Raw genomic sequence first — 22,160 nt, forward strand, 5'->3', positions numbered from 1 at the left:
CCCCCAAGGGCGTGAAGTGGTGGGTGGTGGCTTTGGAGAAGCCGGGCAGGAACCCGTAGGGTCCGCAGGGTCCGAGAACGGGAGCCTGGGAGCCGGGACGTGCACGGGGGCTCTTCCAGCCTGTTCACGACCGGAGCCGGCTGTGAAGCTCTTTAACCTTTATTACACGTATGGAAAGCCTGCACGAGGCCGTCCTTGCTCCGAAGTACGGGACAAGCCCAGATGTCTTTGCATGTTGTTGTAGCACAGACGTTTGTGCAGTTGCCTGACGCTGGATCGGCTGCTCTCTGGAGCTTCCTTATCAGGCCCCAGAACAGTCTAAGGGAAAGGAGGTATGGTCGCTAAGGGAGTGGTGGTGAAAACCAGTCTGTTCTATTGGCCAACGGGTTTTTGCAGAGCACCTTCTGAATCCAGTGTGGGCGCCTAACGTACGTGGGAGGAGAATGGCATATACTGGAAAAACTCACGTTCTAAAAGCCATTCGCATCACCCGATAACTAGCATTTCCAAACTACACATTTGTTTTTAGATCCTTGAAGAACCATGTTTTCCACTCTTTTAAAACCCGATAGACTTTAAAATTGATGGGCAAATACCAGGTTTCCTGTGGATACTTGTAATTATACAGTTTTTGACATAATTCCCAACATCATCTCTATTAAATCATTAACAGCAAGTTGATGTGGCAACAAAATATTTTCTTTGCAAGGGATCTAAGGAATTATCTGTACTGAACATTTCCTTTTAGAGTTAAGAGGACTGATCCAGGGTCACCCAGTGAATTATTGACAAAACTGTCACTCGGATCTCTTGATTTTTGTTTGTTTCTTTGTCCCATATCCCACTACCTCCTTGGGACCCTATTTCTTTAACTCCACAATGTTATAACGAAAAGGTGCTTAATTGATGAAAATGAGTAAGCCATGTAGCATCTTCTGTGTCAGTGAACAGTGAGTACATAAAGCAGTAAACTGACAGCTACTTGTAATGCCGTAAAAAAGTGATGTACACTTTAGAACCAGAGGCTTTAAAAATATTTTAAGAATGTTTTCCTGTACATGGCCAGAATTCAGATAATCTGTTTTGTATGTTTCTTATTTTTCCCTTTATAAAATACCTGTAAGGCATCCCAACGCTTGAAAATGTTGATCATATTAGTTAGTGGATGGTCTCCATTTCTTTTTTTAATTAAAAAAGAGTACCCATAATACTTTCCACTCTAGTCCTAGGTGTATTATGAGAAAAAGAGCTGTGCAGATCTGTGGAAAGAGTTAACACATTTCAGAATTGTCCAAAAGAGAACAGAGAGAAACTATTTACATTGTCCGACAGGAATAGAGTCACAGGTAGTTTATAGGAATCCTGTAATGTAAGGCCAAGAAGTCTTTTGGGTGTCGTTCAGAAATCATGCAAAGGCTATGATAGTCATTCATTGAGCAGGTATTTATTGGGAATATACTGGGTGCCAAACACTTGGATGATAGTGGACAAAGCAGACAACATGCTCTTAAAGAGTAATGTAGTACTGAAAGAAACATTGACCCCACAATTAGTGGCATGGTATTTTTCAAGGGAAAGTGTAAGGAAAAAAATAACAAGAGTATTTAACCTCATCTAGGGAGTCAAGGAAGACTTACCTGAGAAAGTAACATTTCTGCTCAGATTTGAAGGATGAAAGCAGACAAGGAGCAGAAGGTGTTAGTGTTTCAGGCAGAAGATACCTTATACATGAGTCCAAGGTCCAGAGAACGGAGAATCTGGAAGAATGGTATGATGTATTAGGATTAGACAAAACTGCTTCAAGGGGCAGGAAATCCGGTGCAGTGGTGGTTTAAACAATAAAGAAGCTTCTTATCTACAAAGTCCAGGTAGGCAGTCCAGGGTTGATATGGCCGTTTTATAGTCATCAGGGACTTGGCTATGTACATCTTGTGCTGTCATCCTCCACAGGCGGCTTCTGTTTAGTGATCCACATGACTCCCTCATCTGTCACTTTCCACATTCCAACAAGCAGAAAAGGGAAAAGGGAAGGAGGGGGTCACTCCTCCTTTCTTAAGGGCCTGGCTCACATCCCATGGCCCACACCTGGTCACATGGCCACAGTTAGCTGCAAGGGAGGCTGGAAAATACCCAGGTTCCATGGCCATGTATTCAGCCAAAAAGCAGGATTTAATTACTGACGAAGAGGAAAACAGATACTGGGTTAAAGTTCACAGTCTTTTACTCATGTGTTTAGATCGTAGAATGTAGGAGGAGGAGAACAGGTTAGAGACGTAGGCAGGGACCAGATCCTGGGGGTCCTTTGCAGCCTCCATTAAATAGGAGTTTGGAAACAGTGGTGTTTTAAGTCAACTGCCATGATGGTTGTGGCTGCCTTGTGGAGAACCAGTTAGATAAGGGTCAGAGTGGATCCAAGCAGATCGGTTAGGAGGCTATTATGACAGTCCAGGTAATAGGTGGGGTGGTGGCAGCTAAATGGTACTAAGTGGACAGTTTTGTGAGCTATTTAGGAAGTAGAATAAGTGGTTCTTGCGACTTAGGTGTGGGTAGAGAATTAGAAGGAAAGGAATCACAGATGACTGATCTTACTGACTTGGCAGGTTGGACAGATGGTAGGGCTGTTGGCTGAGAAAGGAAACGTTTTCGGGAAGGGATGGTCTGGAGAGGGGAGATGAGTTCAGTTTGGCCATGTTGAGTTTCATGTATCTCTGAAAGTGCTACGTGGAGAGAGAGTTGGGTATGTGTGTCTGGCGCTCAGGAGAGAAGGCTGCATGACGTATATTCATCTGTTTGCACAGTTGGGTTTCATGAGAAAATAGACACATTTTGTCCTCTCATTTTGATGAGGGTTTTTCTTTTTTTTTCTTTTGGTGACCAAAAGTGAAAGGACTGGGCTCTGTAAGAACTTACATCCCTTAGAAGAAGTCCATGGACTATTTAGCATAGTTAAATCCAAAGGTCATTCAGCCACTGTAACTAAAGAAATATACTGGAAGAAAAAGCTGTGAATGGTTGTACCTTCCAATGATGAAACACAAAATCATGGTAGTTACATGTGCAACGTAAAAGAAACGTTAAGGAGTCATAAACACAGCAGTAAGAACTGGTGGTTTGTAAAATGTTGAGTTCTTATTTTATTTTTATAAGAATCCCTGGGACAGTCCTAGAGCTGTGTCACGGGGTATGAAGTATCCATACACAGAGCTCTCAAAAGGTGTGCTTGAAAGTCTCCTTTCATATCCATGTAATTATCCCACCTTACTCTCTACAACATGTTCAAATACATAGTGTCTGATAACTTAGGCCAACATGCGGGGCAGGTGGGTGACAACAGCCACGAAACCCAGGAAGAAACTGAGGGCTCTGCAGGCTGGGTTCAGGCACTTCCTTAAGTAAGACTGGACATGACGCTTTGGCACTAACGCTCCTGACTCCAGATTCCGCACCCTTTTTCCTTTAAGGGACTGGTTCTCTGTGATTCTTCTTTAGTCTCAAGGATACATAATTAATTCTCTAAGTTTCCCTTTATGCTAAGGAAGGCCTGGCCTGGGAAATCCAAATTGGAGTAAAAACAGCATGTATTTTTCTTGAAGCACATTTGCCCGTTACTAGATTTGGGGTGGAGGGGGTGGGGCTTGGGTTGGTACTAAACTTTGGTGACTCGCGTTGGTTAGCACTGGTTAGTTGAAGAGAGTGGTTCTGACTGAAAGTGAAGGCTTGGCCATATTTAAAAACCTAATGATTGGGATAATCTCAGTGGTTGTCCTGTCTATAAATAAGGGGTAATTATATTAATAATACAAAAAAAGTTCTAGCCATGCGTTTGATCCTTTGCTTTAAAAATAAGTCTGTCCTTTAACTTGAATAAGGACACATTTCTGTGTCTTGGTTAATTCCACATTTTAGCTTCTGAAAATGTATTGTGATGTTTTAATACAAGTTTAAGGGTTTTGTGAAATAGCAAAATGTCTTTATAGTAGCAACTGAAATGGTGACTTATTTCCCTTCATTCATGTCATGAGAGCCAGCGCGGCAGGGCAGGTGTCATTGGTGCACACTGTTATTATACTGCTGAGAGCGTCCAAGTTTGACGCGTTGGTGCTTGGGGCTCCTCATTTGCATTGCCCTCCGTGTCCACCCAGCTATCTTGCCTGCACATTCCTATGACCTCAGTTGCTTGAGGTGGTGTCCTGAAGCAGTTCTTGGAGCTATGCCATGGACCAAAGTCTGAAACATCATTTTACAGCACAGCACACCTCTTCTCGTGGGTGTGGAGCAGGACTGTGTTTGCTCCAGGGAGTGATATTTAATTGTAGAAGAGGAATAGAGTTGAAATGAAATTCTTAGTTGACATCAGAGATTAAAGATTAGATATCTGTGCTCTTAATATGATGTGCTTCTGGAAAAGTCATGTAGACTCTTGGGTAGAAAACAAGTGCTGAATACAGGATGACAGCAGATGGCTTTAGGTAGGAATTTAATATGAATAGGTCTTATTTTATTAATTTGCTATATTAGCTTTTGTGCCTACGTGGTGAAATTCATTGGGTTGTAAACTCTGGAAGAAGGACCATTTTAATTCATTTATTTATTGTTAGCACAGTCTTGGCTCATGGCCAGCGCTCAGTAAGTGTTTTCCCCTCTAGTGCCCTCACTTTGATTTGACAGATTGAATATGGTGCAGTCTTTATTCTCCAAACTCGCATTTCATATTCAGTGTGTAACCGTTTAATAATAGGTGTTTCTTGCCATTGGAGGAAACAGCTCAATATAGTTTTAGTGAAAACTTCAAAAGGCTCTTAGTCACTGTTGGGTTTAGAGGAAATTTGGAGAAAAATACCTTCTCGATGTTATAATGTCAGGAGTACTAATCAACTAATTTAGAATGGCTTTGAGCCCCAGAACTATGCAGACCGAATTATGAAGATATAATTCTCTACCCCTTCAAGACACAAGAGTGTGAGACGTGTGTGTACAAGTCTGCACCGTAAAGGTCAAATGGGGGGCAAGCCTTGCTTACCCTCAGCTCAGAGCCTGCAGGGGCGCCCCACTGCCTGAGGGACCCTCTGAATGGGTGGGCTGGCCTTTCTCCCTGTCTGACGTCTCCTACCTCTGTCCCCCTGCACGAGCCCTGTGTCCTAGCCAGTGGGACACCTTCCCTGTCCTGTGTGTGGACCTTGCTTCTCTCAGTTCTTCAAGTGTCCCTGTCTTGGTACTGTCACCTTGTCAGGACCAAGCCCTTCTTGTGGCATAATTCAGATGGCTTCTGTGTAATGGAGTCTCCAGCCCCACCCTTGAAGCTGTCGTTTCCTGTTCTGTGCAGGTCACTTGGCACTTAGAATATACTGTCTTGTTCTACAACTAGGCGGTGAGGGCCCTAGCTGCCGGCCTTCTTTACTCCAACATCCAGGAAGCCGTCAGTAAGTGATGGCCACCAGTGGTGACGAGGCGGTGCAGAAGAGAAAGATCCTGGGTGAACTGGAGGCTGTTTTGGCCTTGAGTGCTTCGCTGTGGTGGGGATGGGAGTATCGGCTTCTTTTAGAGAAACTCATAGTCCTAGCGCGCTATGGAGGAAAGGTCACAGCTCTGTTTTGCCTTTCCCTGATTTCCGAAATACCACTTCATCATGTGTTGTCTTATTTTAGAAACTTCAGTGGCTCTCCTTGCCTTCAGATTCAAACATTAGTCTAACTTGTAGGTCTCTTATACCTCTCCACGCTTACCTCCCAGAGCTCTTTAGTCAGCTAGGTCCATTCACTGTTTCCCTTATATGTGGGAAATCTGCTCTTGTTCCCTTTCTCCCCGCTTCAGCCCTTTGCTCCATCCTAAGCCTTTTCTACTTTCAGAGACTACAGAGAAGCATTTCACACTAGCCTAGAGTTTGGAAAGGATTTACCAAACCAAGGTTTGAGAAGCTGTAAGAATTGGCCAAAGGAAGAAAGGGATATTCCAGTTGAAAGGTACAGCATGTGCAAATATATTGCGGTGAGAGGCAGCTCGGCACATTTTGGGAATAATACTCCTTTGGCACATAGTCTAGAGTCCGAGTTGGCTTAGCCTTAGTAACCATTGCATGCAACCTGTCCCCGGAAAGGGATCCCTTCTGTAACATCCCGAACGAATGTGCAGTTAGACTGTGAGCGGTGTCGGCAAGTTTGCTGCTTCCTAAGTCTACCCATTCCACCGTTCTTTAGACTGAGCTTCAGAATTGGGCCCTGGAGTCAGCCTGCTTGTGGGCAAATCCTGCTTCCACCATCCACATGGCTGTGCGACCTTGATTGACTTACATGACCACTGTCTCCATGGCCTCACCTATAAAACGAGCATAATAATAGCATCTACCTTCTGTAGTTGGTATGAGGATTAAACCAATTAGTTCATTTGAAGCACCTATAACTGCCTGGCACACGCTTCGTGCTCAGTACGTGTTGCTCTTAGTGTCCTCTCTTGTTCTAGTTCCACACAGGATTGTTTACACCATCTTCTGTGCCAGCCTTTCACTACTGCACGTAGACGTGGAATGTGAGACAGTCTTACGGATGAGTGAAATGCGGCCTTAAATGGATAGCGACCTTCTCAGTCAACATGTGGCAGAACTGGGACCAGATCCAGATCTTTGAACTTCTGACAGAGGGTGTTTCTCCCAAGTTGGACCAGCGTGCAGCCTTTATATATAAGCCTGGTGCATTGCATTCTGCTGGTCTGGCCCACAGTTCTGGTCTGTGATGATTTGGGGGCACATTCTCACCTGTGTACCATCGTCTTGATCCCGGTGGTGGTAAAGGAGGGCCATCAGGAACGGTCTGAGCGCTGGCGCATGCTGCCCTGGGGCAGGGCAAATGGGTGGCAGCCTGCAGTCAGCGAGCCCACTTTTCTGTCTCTTGCCTGCAAGGTGGATCAATAACGACCTTCTAACTAGATGTCACAGCAGTGTAGTCTTTGCAGTTTATTAGGCATTGTCTTCTTTGTTAAACCTTTGGATCCTCACAAGCTGTGAAGAACAGTTGAGCGGGAAGAGGAGTTGAGACTCAGGCCGAGAGCCTTGCCCCAGGTTGCACAGGGGGTAAGCGGGAAATTGCATTAGAACGATGCCATTCTAATGCAGATAAATCTGGCATCGTTCTAATGCACTTTTCCTCACTCTGACGGTGTTGCACTTCTCTCCCACACTGGCTAGCTAGGGCCTGCGCTTGGGTACTGCTGCATAGTTACCATGTAGATGGCAGTGTGTAGCAGGTGTGACGGGAAAATACTGGAATCAGGCAAGGAGGAGGAAGAGTCCCGCAGATCAGGTTGCCGTCTGCATGGGTTCTGTGCATGGAGATTGACTCAGTGGGAATGGGGCCTCGCTCGGTTTTTAGAGGCGGAGGTAGACTCGCTGTACTTTGCACTGTTAGACTAGATCTTGCATACTGAGTTGAGGTTTTGGGCCCCACATTCTGGGGCAGTGAGTTTCAAGCTGTCCCTTTAGTGGGTTGGAAATCTATTGAATGATAGATCAAAAAAAGAAAACAAAAAAAGAAACAATAGAACTGAATAGAAAATACCAGAGTACATTGTATCTGATAAGAGAAAGTACCACATTGTTTCACAAAACTTTTGTATCAATTATAGGTGTACTCGGTGACGATACAAAATGTATTTCTTCCGATGGATCTGCCAATTTAACTTGAGGAGCACAGCAGTCTCTGAGGTTTATTGTCAAACTGGAGGGATCCCAGGGGGCCAGACAGATGGGAATGAGACTAAAACCATACCAGACAGAGAACTGGAGCGTGTGGGGAAACGTAGAAACGTAGAGGACCTGCTCGCTGTTGTCAGTGGTCTGCAGGCCGTTGGGGGCAGAGGGAGCAGGTGTGTTCTGAATGGATCACAGGGTGGTGACTCCAGGAGGCAGATTTCCATTCTTCAGGTAAAGAGAGTTGTTGCTGTTAGAACGGCCGGAAGACAGGCGTTCCCCGTTACCAGTGTGTGTCACAGACACTGGAGCAGGAGTTCAAGCAGTGCAAGAGCACGTATTGTAAGAGATTTGTAGGTCCTTTCCAGTATAGAGCTTATGTAGATCTGGGGTGATCAACCCCCTCCACCCGTCATGTTCTCAGTGGCCTCGTGGGCCCCCTACTGTAAGGCCGGGGCCCCTCCGCCTGCTTGGCCAGGCCCTCTCCAGTCTGACCTCCGTCCATGTCTTCTCTCCCACCTGCCTCCTTTCTAGCCGCTCCAAGCAGGTGATAGTCCTCGCAGTCTGTCGGCCTTCTGTGTATAGATGTCGTGCAGCTATACACAGCTGCCCCCTCTACCCAGGATGGCCTCCCTGTCATCATATGCTTGCAAGTTCCTAGTTAGTCATTAAAGCTCAGTCCTCGGATTGTGTCCTCAGCGCCATTTTCCCTGAGCACCCCCCTCCCTGTCCTGGGCTTTTGGCGCCAGGGGTGTCTGTCAGCTCAAGGTGTGGTTGACAGTGTCGGGTCCCAAATCATATCAGGGTTCACATGGAGGCTCCATCATTCCCAGTACCAACCATGTGGCCTTGAACAAAATACGTAACCTCTCTGGCCCTCGCTAGTGGAAGGGTAGGACCTATTAATGCCTTTAGGGTTGTGGGAGATGTGAGATGAGCCAGGTGAGGTGCGTAGAGCTTTGCCAGGTGCCCGGGAAATGCTCACTCAGTAGCAGCTATTACAGTGGTCGATGCTGTTCCTTCCGTTGTTACAGGGATCGTGTCTGTCCCTTCCCTGCTGCCGCGCTAGCGCTCCGGCTGGGAGGACTTGGGAGGGCGAGGACTGTGCCCTGTGCGTTGCAATATGCAGGGCCAGGCCGGGTCAGGTGTACATGGCAGCTTCTCAGGTAGCGTTGACTGAGGACTTGGGTGAATTGGGTTCTGCGAAGTCCTGTGGAAAAAAAGCAGATGTTAAGTGTTAGATTTTAAAACCTGTACATTTCTTTACGGACAATTTCTGAACGTTACTAAACTGCATATTTGTTTGGTGAAACTGTTAGCAAAGCTGTTAATGATTTTTTTTCTCACCTAAAATGTCTTGGTTTTTGTTTGTTAGAAAATGCTTTTTATTTTATTCATTAACTATTCACAGATCAACAGAGTCTGTTAAAAATAGCAAAAAGTCACTATTTTTATAGCCTGGCTTGTGTAGATTTCTTTTTAAAATTTTTTCAAATGTTTTTCTTTTAGTGGGGAATATTGGGGAACAGTGTGTTCCTCCAGGGCCCATCAGCTCCAAGTCGTTGTCCTTCAATCTAGTTGCGAAGGGCGCAGCTCCGCTCCAAGTCCAGTTGCTGTTTTCAATCTTCATCGCACGCGACGCGCAGCCCACCATCCCATGCGGGAATTGAACCGGCAGCCTTGTTGTTGAGAGCTCGCGCTCTAACCACTGAGCCATCCCGCCGCCCTGTGTAGACTTTTTATCAGCAATAAATGGCAGGAGTTGTGCAGGAAGTTGGGAGCCAGGCAGCACTTGAGATGCAGGCAGCACTAGAAGTACAGAGATTTTACTGGGAGTGGAACTTGAGATTTAGAGAGAGGGACGCTCAGTTTCAAGGTTGATACTGTGCTAACATGGGCTAAAGTTGTTGAGAGCAAATGTTCTAGATGAAGGGAAGAGCTGGAGCTAAAAGAAGTTTTAAGCACTTAGTCTGCAGATCGGAAGGGGCCTCAGGGTTGTCTGGTCAAAGGAAGCAGACGGAGTGTGAGGATCATAGCTCTGGAGCTTGGAGTCTACTACTGGCTGTGTGACCTTGGGCAGTTATCTGACCTCTGTGCAACTATTTATAAAATGGGCAGTTGAATAGTAAGTGCCGTTGCTAATGAGAAATAAATGGTACTGTGCACAGTGCCCGGAATTTAGCAAGTGCTCAAATGTTCATTCAGAGCTTTCCAAAACATGTCATTCCCAACTGAATTACAGCTGTACTAATCCCCTCTGACCTTGAATGAGACAAATAGCATTATTTCATCACTGTGCTGTCATGTGAAAAAGCTGGGAAGTAGCTATTGTCTGGTGCTGTGGTATTCACACCATGGGGCCTCCAGGCAGACTGGCCGGGCTCTGCTCACCTCCTCTCCCGCTGGCCCCACATTTGTGGTGGGGTTGTGCTTCCATGTCTTCATATTTTAAAGTTCCTCTTTGTTATTACAGAAGCAGCATATGGAGATGGCCATATTGCCACTATTAACGTCTTGATATCTTTCAGATTATATGTGTATATGTATGTGTGTGTATGTATATATATCACCAAGGTGGGAAGTGCATATTTGCTTTTTTTACAAACTAACATGAGTTCATTCGCTAATATTCTTTTGTAGCATGCTTTTTTCAGTTCATTGTTTTCCCTTTCCCCATCAATTCGTTTCTGTTTAATGTAATACTCAGTCCATATTCGCATTTGTCTAGTTGCCCCAGAAATCTCCTTTTATGGCTGACATATCAAGTGTGAATACAATTTTATTTCGACAGGAGGAAGTATTTCACTGCTGTGAAAATGTTTTAGAACTCCTCATCCGGTCCATCATCCTATGCTTGGAGCGGGCACTTTAAAATTTTTTATTTTGATTTTGAAAACTCACGTAGTATAGAATTCAGGAGACTTGTACAAAAAGCAGCCGTCCCTGCTCTCCTACCCCAGTGAGTCCCTCCCACGAATAATCACTTTTCAACTCTTCAGCTGGTTCTTTCCTAGTCACCTGTGTGTCACCACCTCACGTTTCTGTTCCTTCTTCGTGAGTTTTCAGTTGTAGGTTTTGTCCATTTTATTCCCACCACCGGAGGACTTCAGTTGTCTGCCACCTTCGTCCTGTCGGTCCCCTCACGTTTCCCGCCCCCCACAGGCTCGGTTAACCTTTGTTCAGCTGGCTCTCGATGGCTGGCTATGATCATGTCACTTCTGTACATACCTGGCCCTGTCCTTCTCCATGATCACTTTTCCTTTCTTACACACCTTTTTGTTTTCTCTGGAGTTAGCAATTGAATTGGTGCTTTCCTTTTGCTTATTTTTCTTTGTCTTGTATCATTCATTTAATCCCAGGTTTTCAGCCAGTTGTCTGAATCTCCTCACACAAACGGGCAGTGAGCTCAAACACGGGCAGCCTGCCCCTGCCGTCTTCTCCACGTTCTGTCTCCCAGAGCCGCTGACCTGCTTCAGTGTGGGCCTGGCGCTCTCTAGGCCTGCTGTGCAGGTGTCGTCTTGGAATCTCCCTTCCCTGGGGACTCATTTTTTTCTCTCCTTCGGATCTCGTTCTTCCTCTTTCTTGGCATATTCCTTCATTTTGGTGGCCTCATCCTCTGGTAGTTTTCTGAATAAGGGAGTGTTAAGTAGTTCTTTTTTTTTTAAGAGCATGCATATGTAAGAAAGTCTTTATTCTGCTCTTTTACAGTTGTTGGTGGTGTGGCTGCAGGTGACTGCTGGGTTAGGAGGGGCACCCCGAACTCCCATTGCCTTCTGGCCTCTGGGTTACTGCTGAATCAGTCCCGTTTTGACTCTTGACCTTTTCCATGGAGACTGTGTCTTCTCCCTGGAAGTAGGAGCTTCTCTCTTTCCTGGCGGTGTTAGGAAATCTCATCATGAGGCGCTTTAATCCAGTGTGTAGGGTGTTCAGCCTCTTTAGTCTCTACACTCAGGCCCTTCCGTTCAGGGAAATTATCTTGAATCATCCCAATTGTGAACCCTCCCCCCCCATTTCCTATGTTCCCTTTTTCTGAAACTCATTCGCATATTGGGCCTCCTGGACCTGTCTCCCAAGTTTTTCTTCTTTCCTATTATTCATCATTTTGTCTGCTTTTAGGGTACTTGAGTCAACTTTATGCTGCAGCCTAATGAAATTAGATTTATCTTCCAAAATCTATTGGGATTTTCATTTTGCTATGCTATGGTAATTTTGAAGCGTTTGTAAAAAGGTTCTGAATAGCCTGTTTTTAATAATAGTATCCTGATCTTTCATGGTTGCAATATCCTTTTGTATTAGACAGTGGTGGTGGTGGCTACACAACTCTGAATATACTGAAACCCACTAGACGGTGCACTTTCAAAAGGTGAATTCTATGGTATGTGAATTATATACCTCAGTAAAGCTGGTATTAAAAATATCTTTTTAAATATTTCTCTGAAGATAGTAATGACAATCCTTTTGAAGTTTTCTTCTCCTTGCATAGTTCTTTTCTCCAAATTGCCTTTTCTGTTTCATATTAAGCCTGGCCTCAAATGCACGGTGGTCTTGGGCTGTCCAGCATATACAACAATGGAGGACTAACAAGGTGGATGGTCTGTGCTTCTGCCTTGTTGACCAGTGAGCCTCACTGTGAGAGGATCGGTCTGGCCCTTTGGCGGGGGGCCCTCCCGTGCCAGGATCTGTAGTCTGTTCTCTGGGTTTGTCAGGTGCCCTAGAGAAGACCCTTCCAGTCTCTTGCCTGGAGGCTGTGAGTCTGGCTACCAGCATTCTGGGAGCCCTAGGGGAAGGCTGAGTCTTAAACAGTTAGCGTGTAAACACGAATCCCCCTATTTTCAGTGTAGTATTCTCACTTTCACCTGTGCCTGGTATTTCCTAGTCCAGAGACTCTCTGTGCTACTCTCTCTAGAGAATCAATCCCCCAAGTATCTGCCAAGGTTGAGAAGATTTGGGGATTTTTTTTTTTAATGGAAATTTTTAAACATAAGAAAGTACAGATAAGAATCGAATGAACTTCCACATACCTATTAGCCAGTTTCAACAATTACCAACTCAAGGCCAATTTTATTTATCTAACCCCCACCTACTTTCTCCAAATTATTTTGAAGCAAATCTTTTCATTCACAAATATTTCATTTCATCTGTAAATATTTCATTATATGTCTCTAAAAGATAAGAGCTCTATACACACACACACACACACACACACACACACACAATCACCCTTTTCCTCTCAAAGAGAAAATCCCACCGATTCCTTAAGATCAGCGTTTATTCAGTCAGTTCTGACTGCTTTTTAAACAGACTTCACAGCGACACCTCCACTTCCAGGAGTACCTGTTGCTCCCAACTCCGAAGCCTTTTGGAGTCCTGCTGTATACAGCTGCTCGCCTCTCAGCTTTGCCCAGTGCAGCCAAGGATTCCACTTTCTTAGGTCACCCAACCCAGTACTACTCATCGGTCTGCTTCCCAGCTGCCACAGTTTCATTGCTGTTCCATCATCTATTCTTTTTGTCCTTGTGCTTAAAAAAAATCACTTTGTAGTATTGTCTTAGTGGGATTTCACGAGGGAGCAAAGGTAAATGCATTTGTTCTTTCAACACTCCTGGTGGCTGGTTGTCCAGCTATTGCTCTGAATCCTTACGGGGAGGAATGGAGCAGACATTGCTTCCCAGAGCCTCCCAATCCACTGACAACACACATCCATCTTGATGAGGAGCTTTTCCCCTCTGACTCCTATGTAATGACCCTGACTTTAATTGCTCCTTTCCATGACAGCCCATCAGCTATTTGAATAGAAAGATTCTGTCCCTGCCAGTCAGCTTTTCTCCACACTAAAGATTCCATGGTCCTTCTGCTGTTCCTGACAGGGAAGTTTCTAGTCTCTCCATCGTGGTCTCTTTTCTCTGGTCTCTTCTATTTCATTTGCTGTTGGTGTGTAGCTTCCAAACTAAACTCAGCTTTCCTGATTGAGTCTAATCGGAAAGAACATTCTCTCCTTCAGAATATTATACTTTTAATTGTGTAGCCTTTGGCCCTATTAACTTTTTGGATAATCGCATCAACTTGAGGAGAGGCAAAAAGAATGCTGCACTTCTCACATGTTACTTCTCATATCTGTCCCCCATCCTGCATTTCTGGCTGTAGTTTTTGGACCCAGACATAGGGATTTACATATATTCTTATTCAACACTGAGTCGTTCAGAGGCCTGTGATGGAAATAGGGGTATTTGTGTTGATCAGAAACCTCGATGGGACATTTCCTTCCATATGTCATGAAGGAGGGAAATGAGGAAAAGGAGCGGGAGTTTTAAGGAAGAGAGAGGTTTACTTAGAAAAGACGGTAGAGGACTCCTGACGTATTTCCTGGTGGGGGAGATCTGTGACTGTGTGTATCAGCAGAAAGAAGGAAGCTACTGATGAGGGGGGGACTGAGATCCGGGGAGGGGGCAGTGGCTAAATGAGGAAAGTCTTGTAGGAAGTGAGGGGGTGGGGTCGGGCACCAGAGGAGGTAGCATTGCAGGTTAGAAAGGAAAACTGCTTCTGTGCTGTCATTGTATTGGGCTCTGTTCACCTGTTACTTAATCCAGGCAGCAGCCTGTGAATTTGGTAATATTTGCTCCATCTTTCAGATCAAACATTTGAGGTGTATGGAGGTAAAGAAATGTGTGTAAGGTCACATAGCCAGTTAGTTACAGAGCAGGATGCAAACCAAATCCCATGCTGTACCCAGCTCCCTAGGTGGCCTAATGTGGGCAGGGAGCAAGGTAGATTATGGTTAAAGGTTAGTGAAAACAGGGCTGTGAAGTAGATAAATCAAATTAGCTCTCCTGTCCAAAGAGTGTTTAAAAGGGAAAGCCCAGCTGAACCTGAGGTGCTACTCTAAGGCAATTCTTTCTAATTCTAGTTTGCATTTGGCACTTTGCAACCAGTTGAAATATTTTGAATTGGTTGCTTTCTTCTGTAATTATTTGGGGGGAGGGCAATTACTCTCATGAAAGAGACATGAAATAATACAATTGTATATACATGTAGTAATACTCATTTACATGTATTCTGCAAAGCACAGTGAGTTACTGTCCTAAATTTGTCTTTTGACTAATATATACTTGAGGTGTGATCAAAAAATGTGGTGAATATTTAAATAAAAAAAATTTTATTACGGTAAAAGACACATTGCCATTAATCCCCCTCACTTTGAACACACTTGTTCCATCGATCTTGCCACTTTCTGAAGCAGTTCAGGAAGTCCTCTGTCGGGAGTGTCTTTAGTTGCTCTGCTGTAGCTGCCTCCATGTCCTGAATCAATTCAAAATGTTTACCTTCCTCGGTCATTTTGACTTTGGGGACGAGCCAGAAGTCTCACGGTGTCAGATCCAGTGAAGAAGATGGATGAGGACACACCATAATGTTTTTTGTTTTGTTTTGTTTTGTTTTGTTTTTAACAACTGAGCCATCCGGGAGGGCAGCTCAGCTCAAGGTGCCGTGTTTAATCCCAGCTGCAGGGGTCAGAACCCACCCTCCCTTGCAGGACTCGAGGACTCGAACTGGCAACCTTGCGGTCAAGAGCCCACCGGCCCATGCGGGAACTGAACCGGCAGCCCCCGGAGCCAGGAGCACGGAGCTCCAACTGCCCGAGCCACTGGGCCAGCCCCCATAATGTTTTTATTTGACAGAAATTGCTGTACCAGATGTAATGTGTGACATGGATTCTTTCTGTTGTGATCACAAAATATGGTGAATGCTGCTGCCAAGTGCCATCCAAGGAAAGGCAGGGATCTTCAATACGGGTGGTGGCACGTTGAACCTTAGTAACAGAGTGTGACAAGTTTCAGCTTGTTTGGTGGAGTCCATCGGGTGTGAGCTACGGTTGAGAGAAGGTGTGTTTTGAAGTGTGCGGTAAGTCATCCTCCATCATGACAACAGTCTATATCACACATCGCTTCTGGTATATGGCAATTTCTGTCAAATAAAAACATGACAGTGTGTCCTCATCCACCTTATTCACCGGATCTGGCACCAAGAGACTTCTGGCTCTTCCCAAAGTCAAAATGATTCAGGACATCAAGGCAGCCACGACAGCGCAACTAAAGACATGAAAGAGGACTTCAGAACTGCTTCAGAAAGTGGCAGGAATGATGGGATAAATGTGTTCGAAGTGAGGGGGGTGTATTTTGAGGGGATTAATGAAAATGTGTCTTTTACTATAATAATTTTTTTTAAATTTAAACATTCACCTTATTGTTTGATCACACCTCATAGACTCTTCCCACAACAACAACAAAAATCAGTGGTGCTGAGAGTTGTAAAAAAATAAAATCCAGATTTGAAACAGACCTGGTTTTCTTGCATCTTTTATCTGTAGGCCTTTGCCCAGTTTGATGCCGAGGGTGATGGCACAGTGGACGCTGAGAACATGTTGGAGGCCCTCAAGAATTCCAGCGGCGCTAATCTCCAGGGGGAGCTGAGCCACATCATCAGACAGCTGCAGGCCTGTTCTCTCGTTCCAGGTAAGGCCCTCACGTGAGTGCCGAGTGCTAAAGAGCGCTCTCTTAGAGCCAAAATGAACTTTGTCGTACTGTGGGTTGTCATTAGGCAAGCTTGTGGGCACCGTGAAAAAAATGTGCTTCTCTGAGATTCTTCATTAGGCACATGATTTGAATTAGTGTTCACTGTAATCACCTCTTTTGTTCCCCAATAACAGTGATGGTTGAGCAGTTCTACCATTTTTAGGAACTTTTGTCATGAGACTACCTACCTTCCTTAATGGTACTCTTTATTTCACTCTCTCAAAAGCCTTCCCTGGCTTGTACCGTGTTTCCTTGAAAATAAGACCTAGCCGGACAATCAGCTGTAATGCATCTTTTGGAGCGAAAATTAATATAAGACCCGGTCTTATTTTACTATAATAAAAGACCAGGTCTTATATCGTATCATAATCATATCATATCATATCATATCATATATCATATCATATATCATATCATATATCATATGTCATACTGGGTCTTATATTAATTTTTGCTCCAAAAGACACATTAGAGCTGATTGTCTGGCTAGGTCTTATTTTTGGGGAACAGGGTATGTAGGTATTATATCTCCTCTTAGCATCTTACGTTTCTTTTTTGCAGCATATTAGCATTGTAATTAGTTAATTCATTACTTAATTATCTGTTAAGTGTCTGTCTGTACTCTTATACTATGAGCTCTGTGAGGGCAGGGACCTTTTCTTTTATTTCTGCTGTGTCCTCACATTTTTTTGGCACATGGTAGGCACTCAGTGTGTGTGTGTTTTTAGAAAGCTTTCACTCTGAAATTTAAGTAAGAGTAAAAATAGCTTGAAATTAAGCAATACTTTTACACTGTATGTATGAAAGAACTTTGCCTGTGTTTTTGTATGGTTTCTTTTGGGGACTCAGAAGCAATAAAATTACCTGTTTTTTTCCAGTGAGAAAACAAATTTGAAATGAAAAAGACCTTCGCACATCATCCTTTAGTACCTGGTTATCTTATCTAAGAACTTTTCCTGCTTTGTGCGGTTGGTGTCATAGTACTTAGGGTAGAGAATAGCTGGAGCAGCATTGGAGGCAAATGGGTTTTGTAGATACTTAATTGTAAATCTGGTTGCCCTGGGCCTCTCTGGCTTACTGCTGGGGATGTACCGAGCTTCCATCTTCCACAAATTGCCTTTGATTATATAATTTTTATAAATCATGTAGGTAGCCTGTACATATTAACTTTTTCCTACTCTCATGGATTTTCCTACTAAAATTATGCTTTGCATTATGTTTAACTGCCGTATGTCTGGGCATTTCTGCGTTGATCCCACGTCTGTGTTATCAGTATGTAGGCAGCATCACTTCAAAGAGATGTTTTGGGAGGAAAGGAAAGTGGGCGGAGACCAGGGAATCCACCAACAGTTAATACTTTGTGCGCTGTTGCTCTGGGTGAGTGGGCGGTGGGAGAGATTAGGTTAGAAGAATTGGGGGGTCCAGACCCCAAGGCGCTTACATAGCAGGGTCATGACTTTAGGACTTTCTACTCACAATTTTCTATCAGTACCCAACTTAAAAGACTTGTTTTATCACAGTCTCAGGACAAACCATAGTAGCTGAGCTGACCTCTCCAGAGGGCTTTTAGTTTCCTAGTCCCTCTTTCTAACCCAGACTGAAACTTCATCCTTTTGTAGCTCATTGTACTGGTGTTTAGTGTTTAAAAGAGAGACAGCACCTTTACTGAAATCATTGCTTGTTTCAACATATGAAAAACAATTCTCCCGTTACAAGCGTCAGTCCGTTTTTCACAAGGGTCACGAGCAAATAAATCAGTGCAGCATCAGCAGTGCCATCATGTGGGATTTGGGCATTACTGTGGGAGTCTGCTAAGGAAAGGAAAACTGTCAAAGGAGGGCAAGGGGTGGCACGGACCTTTGAGTCTTAGGAAGTCAAACTGCTTTCTCCGGGTTTTGTGTAAGGGGCATAGTTAAAATGGGCTGCTTCAAGGGCAGAATTTCTCCTCAGCCTCATATTGTATCTTAAAAATTAGTGCAGTTTCATTCTGCCCTAATATATCTGTTTGTTTTACACTTAAAAGCAATTTTTCTACAGACTTCCGGAGTTTTGGTCTGGGTGCTGCTTACATGGGTGTGTTCAGTCTGTGAAAGTTCATCAGGCGATATAATTACACGTACTGTTTGTTATGTATGTTATGATTCATTAGGAAGTAACAAAAGGAAAAGTCTCCGGAAATCTACAAGTGCATTTGAGGTGCAGGAAACGCTGCCACGTTTGTCCTCTCTTCACTTCACCCACGTGCTCCCCTGGGTTCTGGGCACCTCAGTTCAAGGCCTAGTATTGTAGTTTATGAGGAACCGTGAAGGATTTTAAACGGGTCTGTTTTGTGTTTTTGTGAGACGATTCGGGTTAATGCCAGACAAAGGGCAGCCCCAGGAGCCACTTAGGGAATCTAGGTGTATGAGCGGGAGATGCAGAGGCCAGAGCCTGGGCGGTGGCCGGAGGGATGGACAGGTGGGCAGACTCCAGAGGAGTCACACTGGAAAGAGAAAGCTGGAAAGGTGGAGGGAGCACTTGGAGGCAGTGCGTGGGGTATTCCTGGTCCTGCCCCTTTTGGCATGTTGGTGTATCACCAGAGCCTGTTTTCCTCCGTTGTACAGCAAGGATGCCGGGACCTTAGGTGCTTCCCCCCCACCCCCAACTTTATTGGGGGAAACCGAAGGAGATGGTGTGTGTGGAAGTACCTGATAGACTGAAATGCCATTGGAAATTGTGGTCAGGGTGGTGGTGGTGTTATCATTGTCGTCTGTATCTTAGCATTAAAGCTGTTGTGCTTTTGCTCTCTGATGTGATAAATGTTATTCCTAGCCCACATTGTATAAGTATAATATAATGTATAAACTTCTTTAAAAACTTCGTTAGTGTTTAAGTGCTTATAAAATTTTCAAGTTTGGATTGAAGCAAATAATCACTATTCTAAGCCTTCTGAAATTCTATTAAACACATGAAATTAATTGTTAAATTGAAATTAGCACTGGTTCATTTCTTAAAAACTTGTGTAGATTTTTAAATGATTGAAGCTGAAAATATCAATGAAGAGTCTTAATGGCTACTTATAATTCAGCCAATTCAGATAGGCCACCAGGCAGGGGATGCGGAAACTGTTGTGATGGGTCTGAAAACTCCACACGTGGATTTTTGTCTGATTAGGTTTCATAGACATATTTTCGGAGTCCAAGGAGGGCCTGGGTGTTCACTCGTCAATGATTCTGCGCTTCCTGCATCGCAATCGGCTCTCCAGCACCGCCATCCCCTACCCCATGTTGGACCACTGCAATAACGTGTGTACCATGAGGGCTTCTGTTCTGAAGGAGTCTCTGGATCAACTAGTACAGAAAGAAAAGGGTAGGTGTGTGTGGGGGGTGGTCCTGAAAACGCTCTCTCATCATTTCTTCCAAACATGGTATTTGTTAATAGGATGAGTCAGTCCTTCTCCCTCCTTTATTTCTGAAAATATAATAGTGACCAGTTGTAGCATAAGAGTGTGATCTGCTCTCCTCCTTCCCTCCCTCCCTCCCTTCTTTCTAGGTCTCTGCTCAGATGTGACTTCTGGGAGGCCCTTCCTCATTACTCTAATTAATGCCCCCACCATCCCCATCTTCTGGTCACTTTCACCTTTGCAGATCTGATGGTCTAAATGGCACTTTACAGTATCTGAGTTGTAGCATCATTATTTACTTGCATTTTGTCTGTCTTGTTCACTTGTTATTCTTAGCGCCTGGAACTGCCCTCCACATAGTAGGTACTCTGTGAGAAGCTGCTGAGTAAATGAGGGAAGACTACAGACTCACTCAGTGATGGCAACAAAAGTTGATAATGTGAATAGACAGATCTATAGAACATAACAATAACAGAGTCCAGAAATAGACCTAAGGACAAGTGGGCATGTAGTACCAGATATAGTCAGCATTACAAATCGGGATGGAAAGGTGAGTTAGTCACCAAACAGAGTAGGGTAACTGGTTAGCCCTTGGAGAAGAAAATAAAACTAGATTCTTAACCCATTTTATTCATTAAAATAAATTTTAGAGGGATCAAAAAGGTCAACTAAAAGGAAAGAGTAAGAGTATTACTAGAAGGAAATCGTTCCACTTTATAAAAATCCTGACATGGAAAAACCTTTCTAAACAATACATGAAACTCAGAAACTACAAAAGAAAAGTTTACATAAATTGGACTTTATCCAAATTTAAAGTTCTGTACAGCACAAAAAATATACGCAGAGTGAAAAGAAAAAGGGCATTCTAAGGAACAAAAACATTTGTAACATATTATGACAGACTCAATTTTTTTACTAACTAACCTTGAACAATTACTTCACGCTCTGTGCCTTAGTTTCGTCATCTCTAAAATGAATTAATACATAGAAAATGTATAGAAAAGTGCCTGGCTCACAGTAGGCACTCAGTTAAGTATTACCCCTTACATATGTGTATCTATACATTATATGATGTATGCAAAATATATAAATTGATGAGAAGACCTATGACCCAGTAGAAAATATAATAGATAAGGGTAGGACCAGCTCATACTTAGAAGCACAAGTGGCTTACAAACAAGTGGCTTAAAAAGTCTCACTCATAATTAAAGAAATGTAAATTCAAACTGTAAAACACCATTTGCTTCTCTCAGCATGGCTTTGTAAACATGTGGTGATTTAAATATTACACTATAATGAGCTCACGGACCAGTCCTTGGCCAGTTTCTGCTTTATATGGGTTCTTTGGAAAGAGATTTTTGAGGAACATTTATTTTTCTAGGGTCAAAGTGCCAAGCATATTTCTGTTAGATGTTTTAAATGACCTTTTTTTTTTTTCCTTTGTGAGAGAGATGTCATATGATAAAATCTGGTTTTCCCTGCAGAAAGCCCTGGAGATCTAACTAGAAGCCCAGAGATGGATAAACTCAAGTCAGTAGCAAAGTGCTACTCTTATATAGAAACATCCTCCAACCCTGCAGACATTGACAAGATGACAAATGGAGAAACGTCGTCCTACTGGCAGTCGGATGGCAGTGCCCGCTCACACTGGATTCGGTGGGTGGTAGAATACCAATTCCTGAGTGAAAGGCCAAGAAAATGACCCGCTCTTTCTCTTATCCCATCAAGTGTTAAAAAATTATTTTTTTAAATTTTAGAATATTTTCTAATTAACTACCCAGCTTTTTTCTTATTGTGACTGTCTGTGAGGATGCCTTAAGAATCAAGTAGTAACAGAAATCATGTAAAATCATGTAACCTGGTTCATATGTTCATAAACATGGATAATTTCTTTATTTGGCATTTTAAAGGAGAAAATAGCATTTGAGTAATATTTTATGATACTGATTTCAGATCTTTTTCACTAGTTTCTCAGGAAAATGAGTATCACATGGACAAGTACTTTTCTTATATCTGATGTGATTTCACTTTTTAGGATCCTCTTGTGTACATTTAAAAAAATCTGTATGCAACTAAGTTGACTAGTTTAGAGGAGGCAGAGGGAATGGTCAGGAATTGTGGAGTAGAATTGATGGCAGTAAACTGATACTTCTAGACATTGTGAAGCTGCTGTCTAATTTTTCATCTATCCCTTCAGAGAATGGGCTAATTTCAGTTGGTGGAAATAACAATAATTGTCGTGTCTTCTCACAGAGAATGTAAATGGCCTTCAGCTATCTAACTGATAGATGAGGAAATATACTTAGTTTTTTGGATGCAGTTTAGAATTAGCTCAGTTTAGAATTAGCTTCTTGCCAAGTAAAGGGATTTTGTTAGGATGTTCATATGGTACTTTCCTGCCTGTACTAATAGCTTAAAAGGAAACATAAGATTAGTCTTGAACACAAATGAATCTTGGAGACTTGGGAAGGTCACAAGGACCCTGAAACCAATAGCCAGCATTTCAAGGTACTTGGTTTTAGGAAACTCAGTC

The 22,160-nt window shown here is 43.5% G+C and overlaps 1 protein-coding gene across 2 annotated transcripts in view; it reads left to right on the forward strand.

The window, feature by feature from the left end:
- Nucleotides 1-22,160, forward strand: part of ZZEF1 (zinc finger ZZ-type and EF-hand domain containing 1) — a 101,638-nt gene that overhangs the window by 539 nt on the left and 78,939 nt on the right. For both annotated transcript variants that reach the window (XM_019743825.3, XM_074319540.2), the window contains exons 2-4: nucleotides 16,041-16,185; nucleotides 19,399-19,593; nucleotides 21,112-21,283. In XM_019743825.3, coding sequence (XP_019599384.3) covers nucleotides 16,041-16,185; nucleotides 19,399-19,593; nucleotides 21,112-21,283 — 512 coding nt within the window. The remainder of the gene's footprint in view (nucleotides 1-16,040; nucleotides 16,186-19,398; nucleotides 19,594-21,111; nucleotides 21,284-22,160) is intronic.

The sequence above is a fragment of the Rhinolophus sinicus genome, chromosome 12, assembly GCF_057876585.1.
Source record: "Rhinolophus sinicus isolate RSI-liver-muscle chromosome 12, RSI-T2T, whole genome shotgun sequence".
NCBI lineage: Eukaryota > Metazoa > Chordata > Mammalia > Chiroptera > Rhinolophidae > Rhinolophus > Rhinolophus sinicus.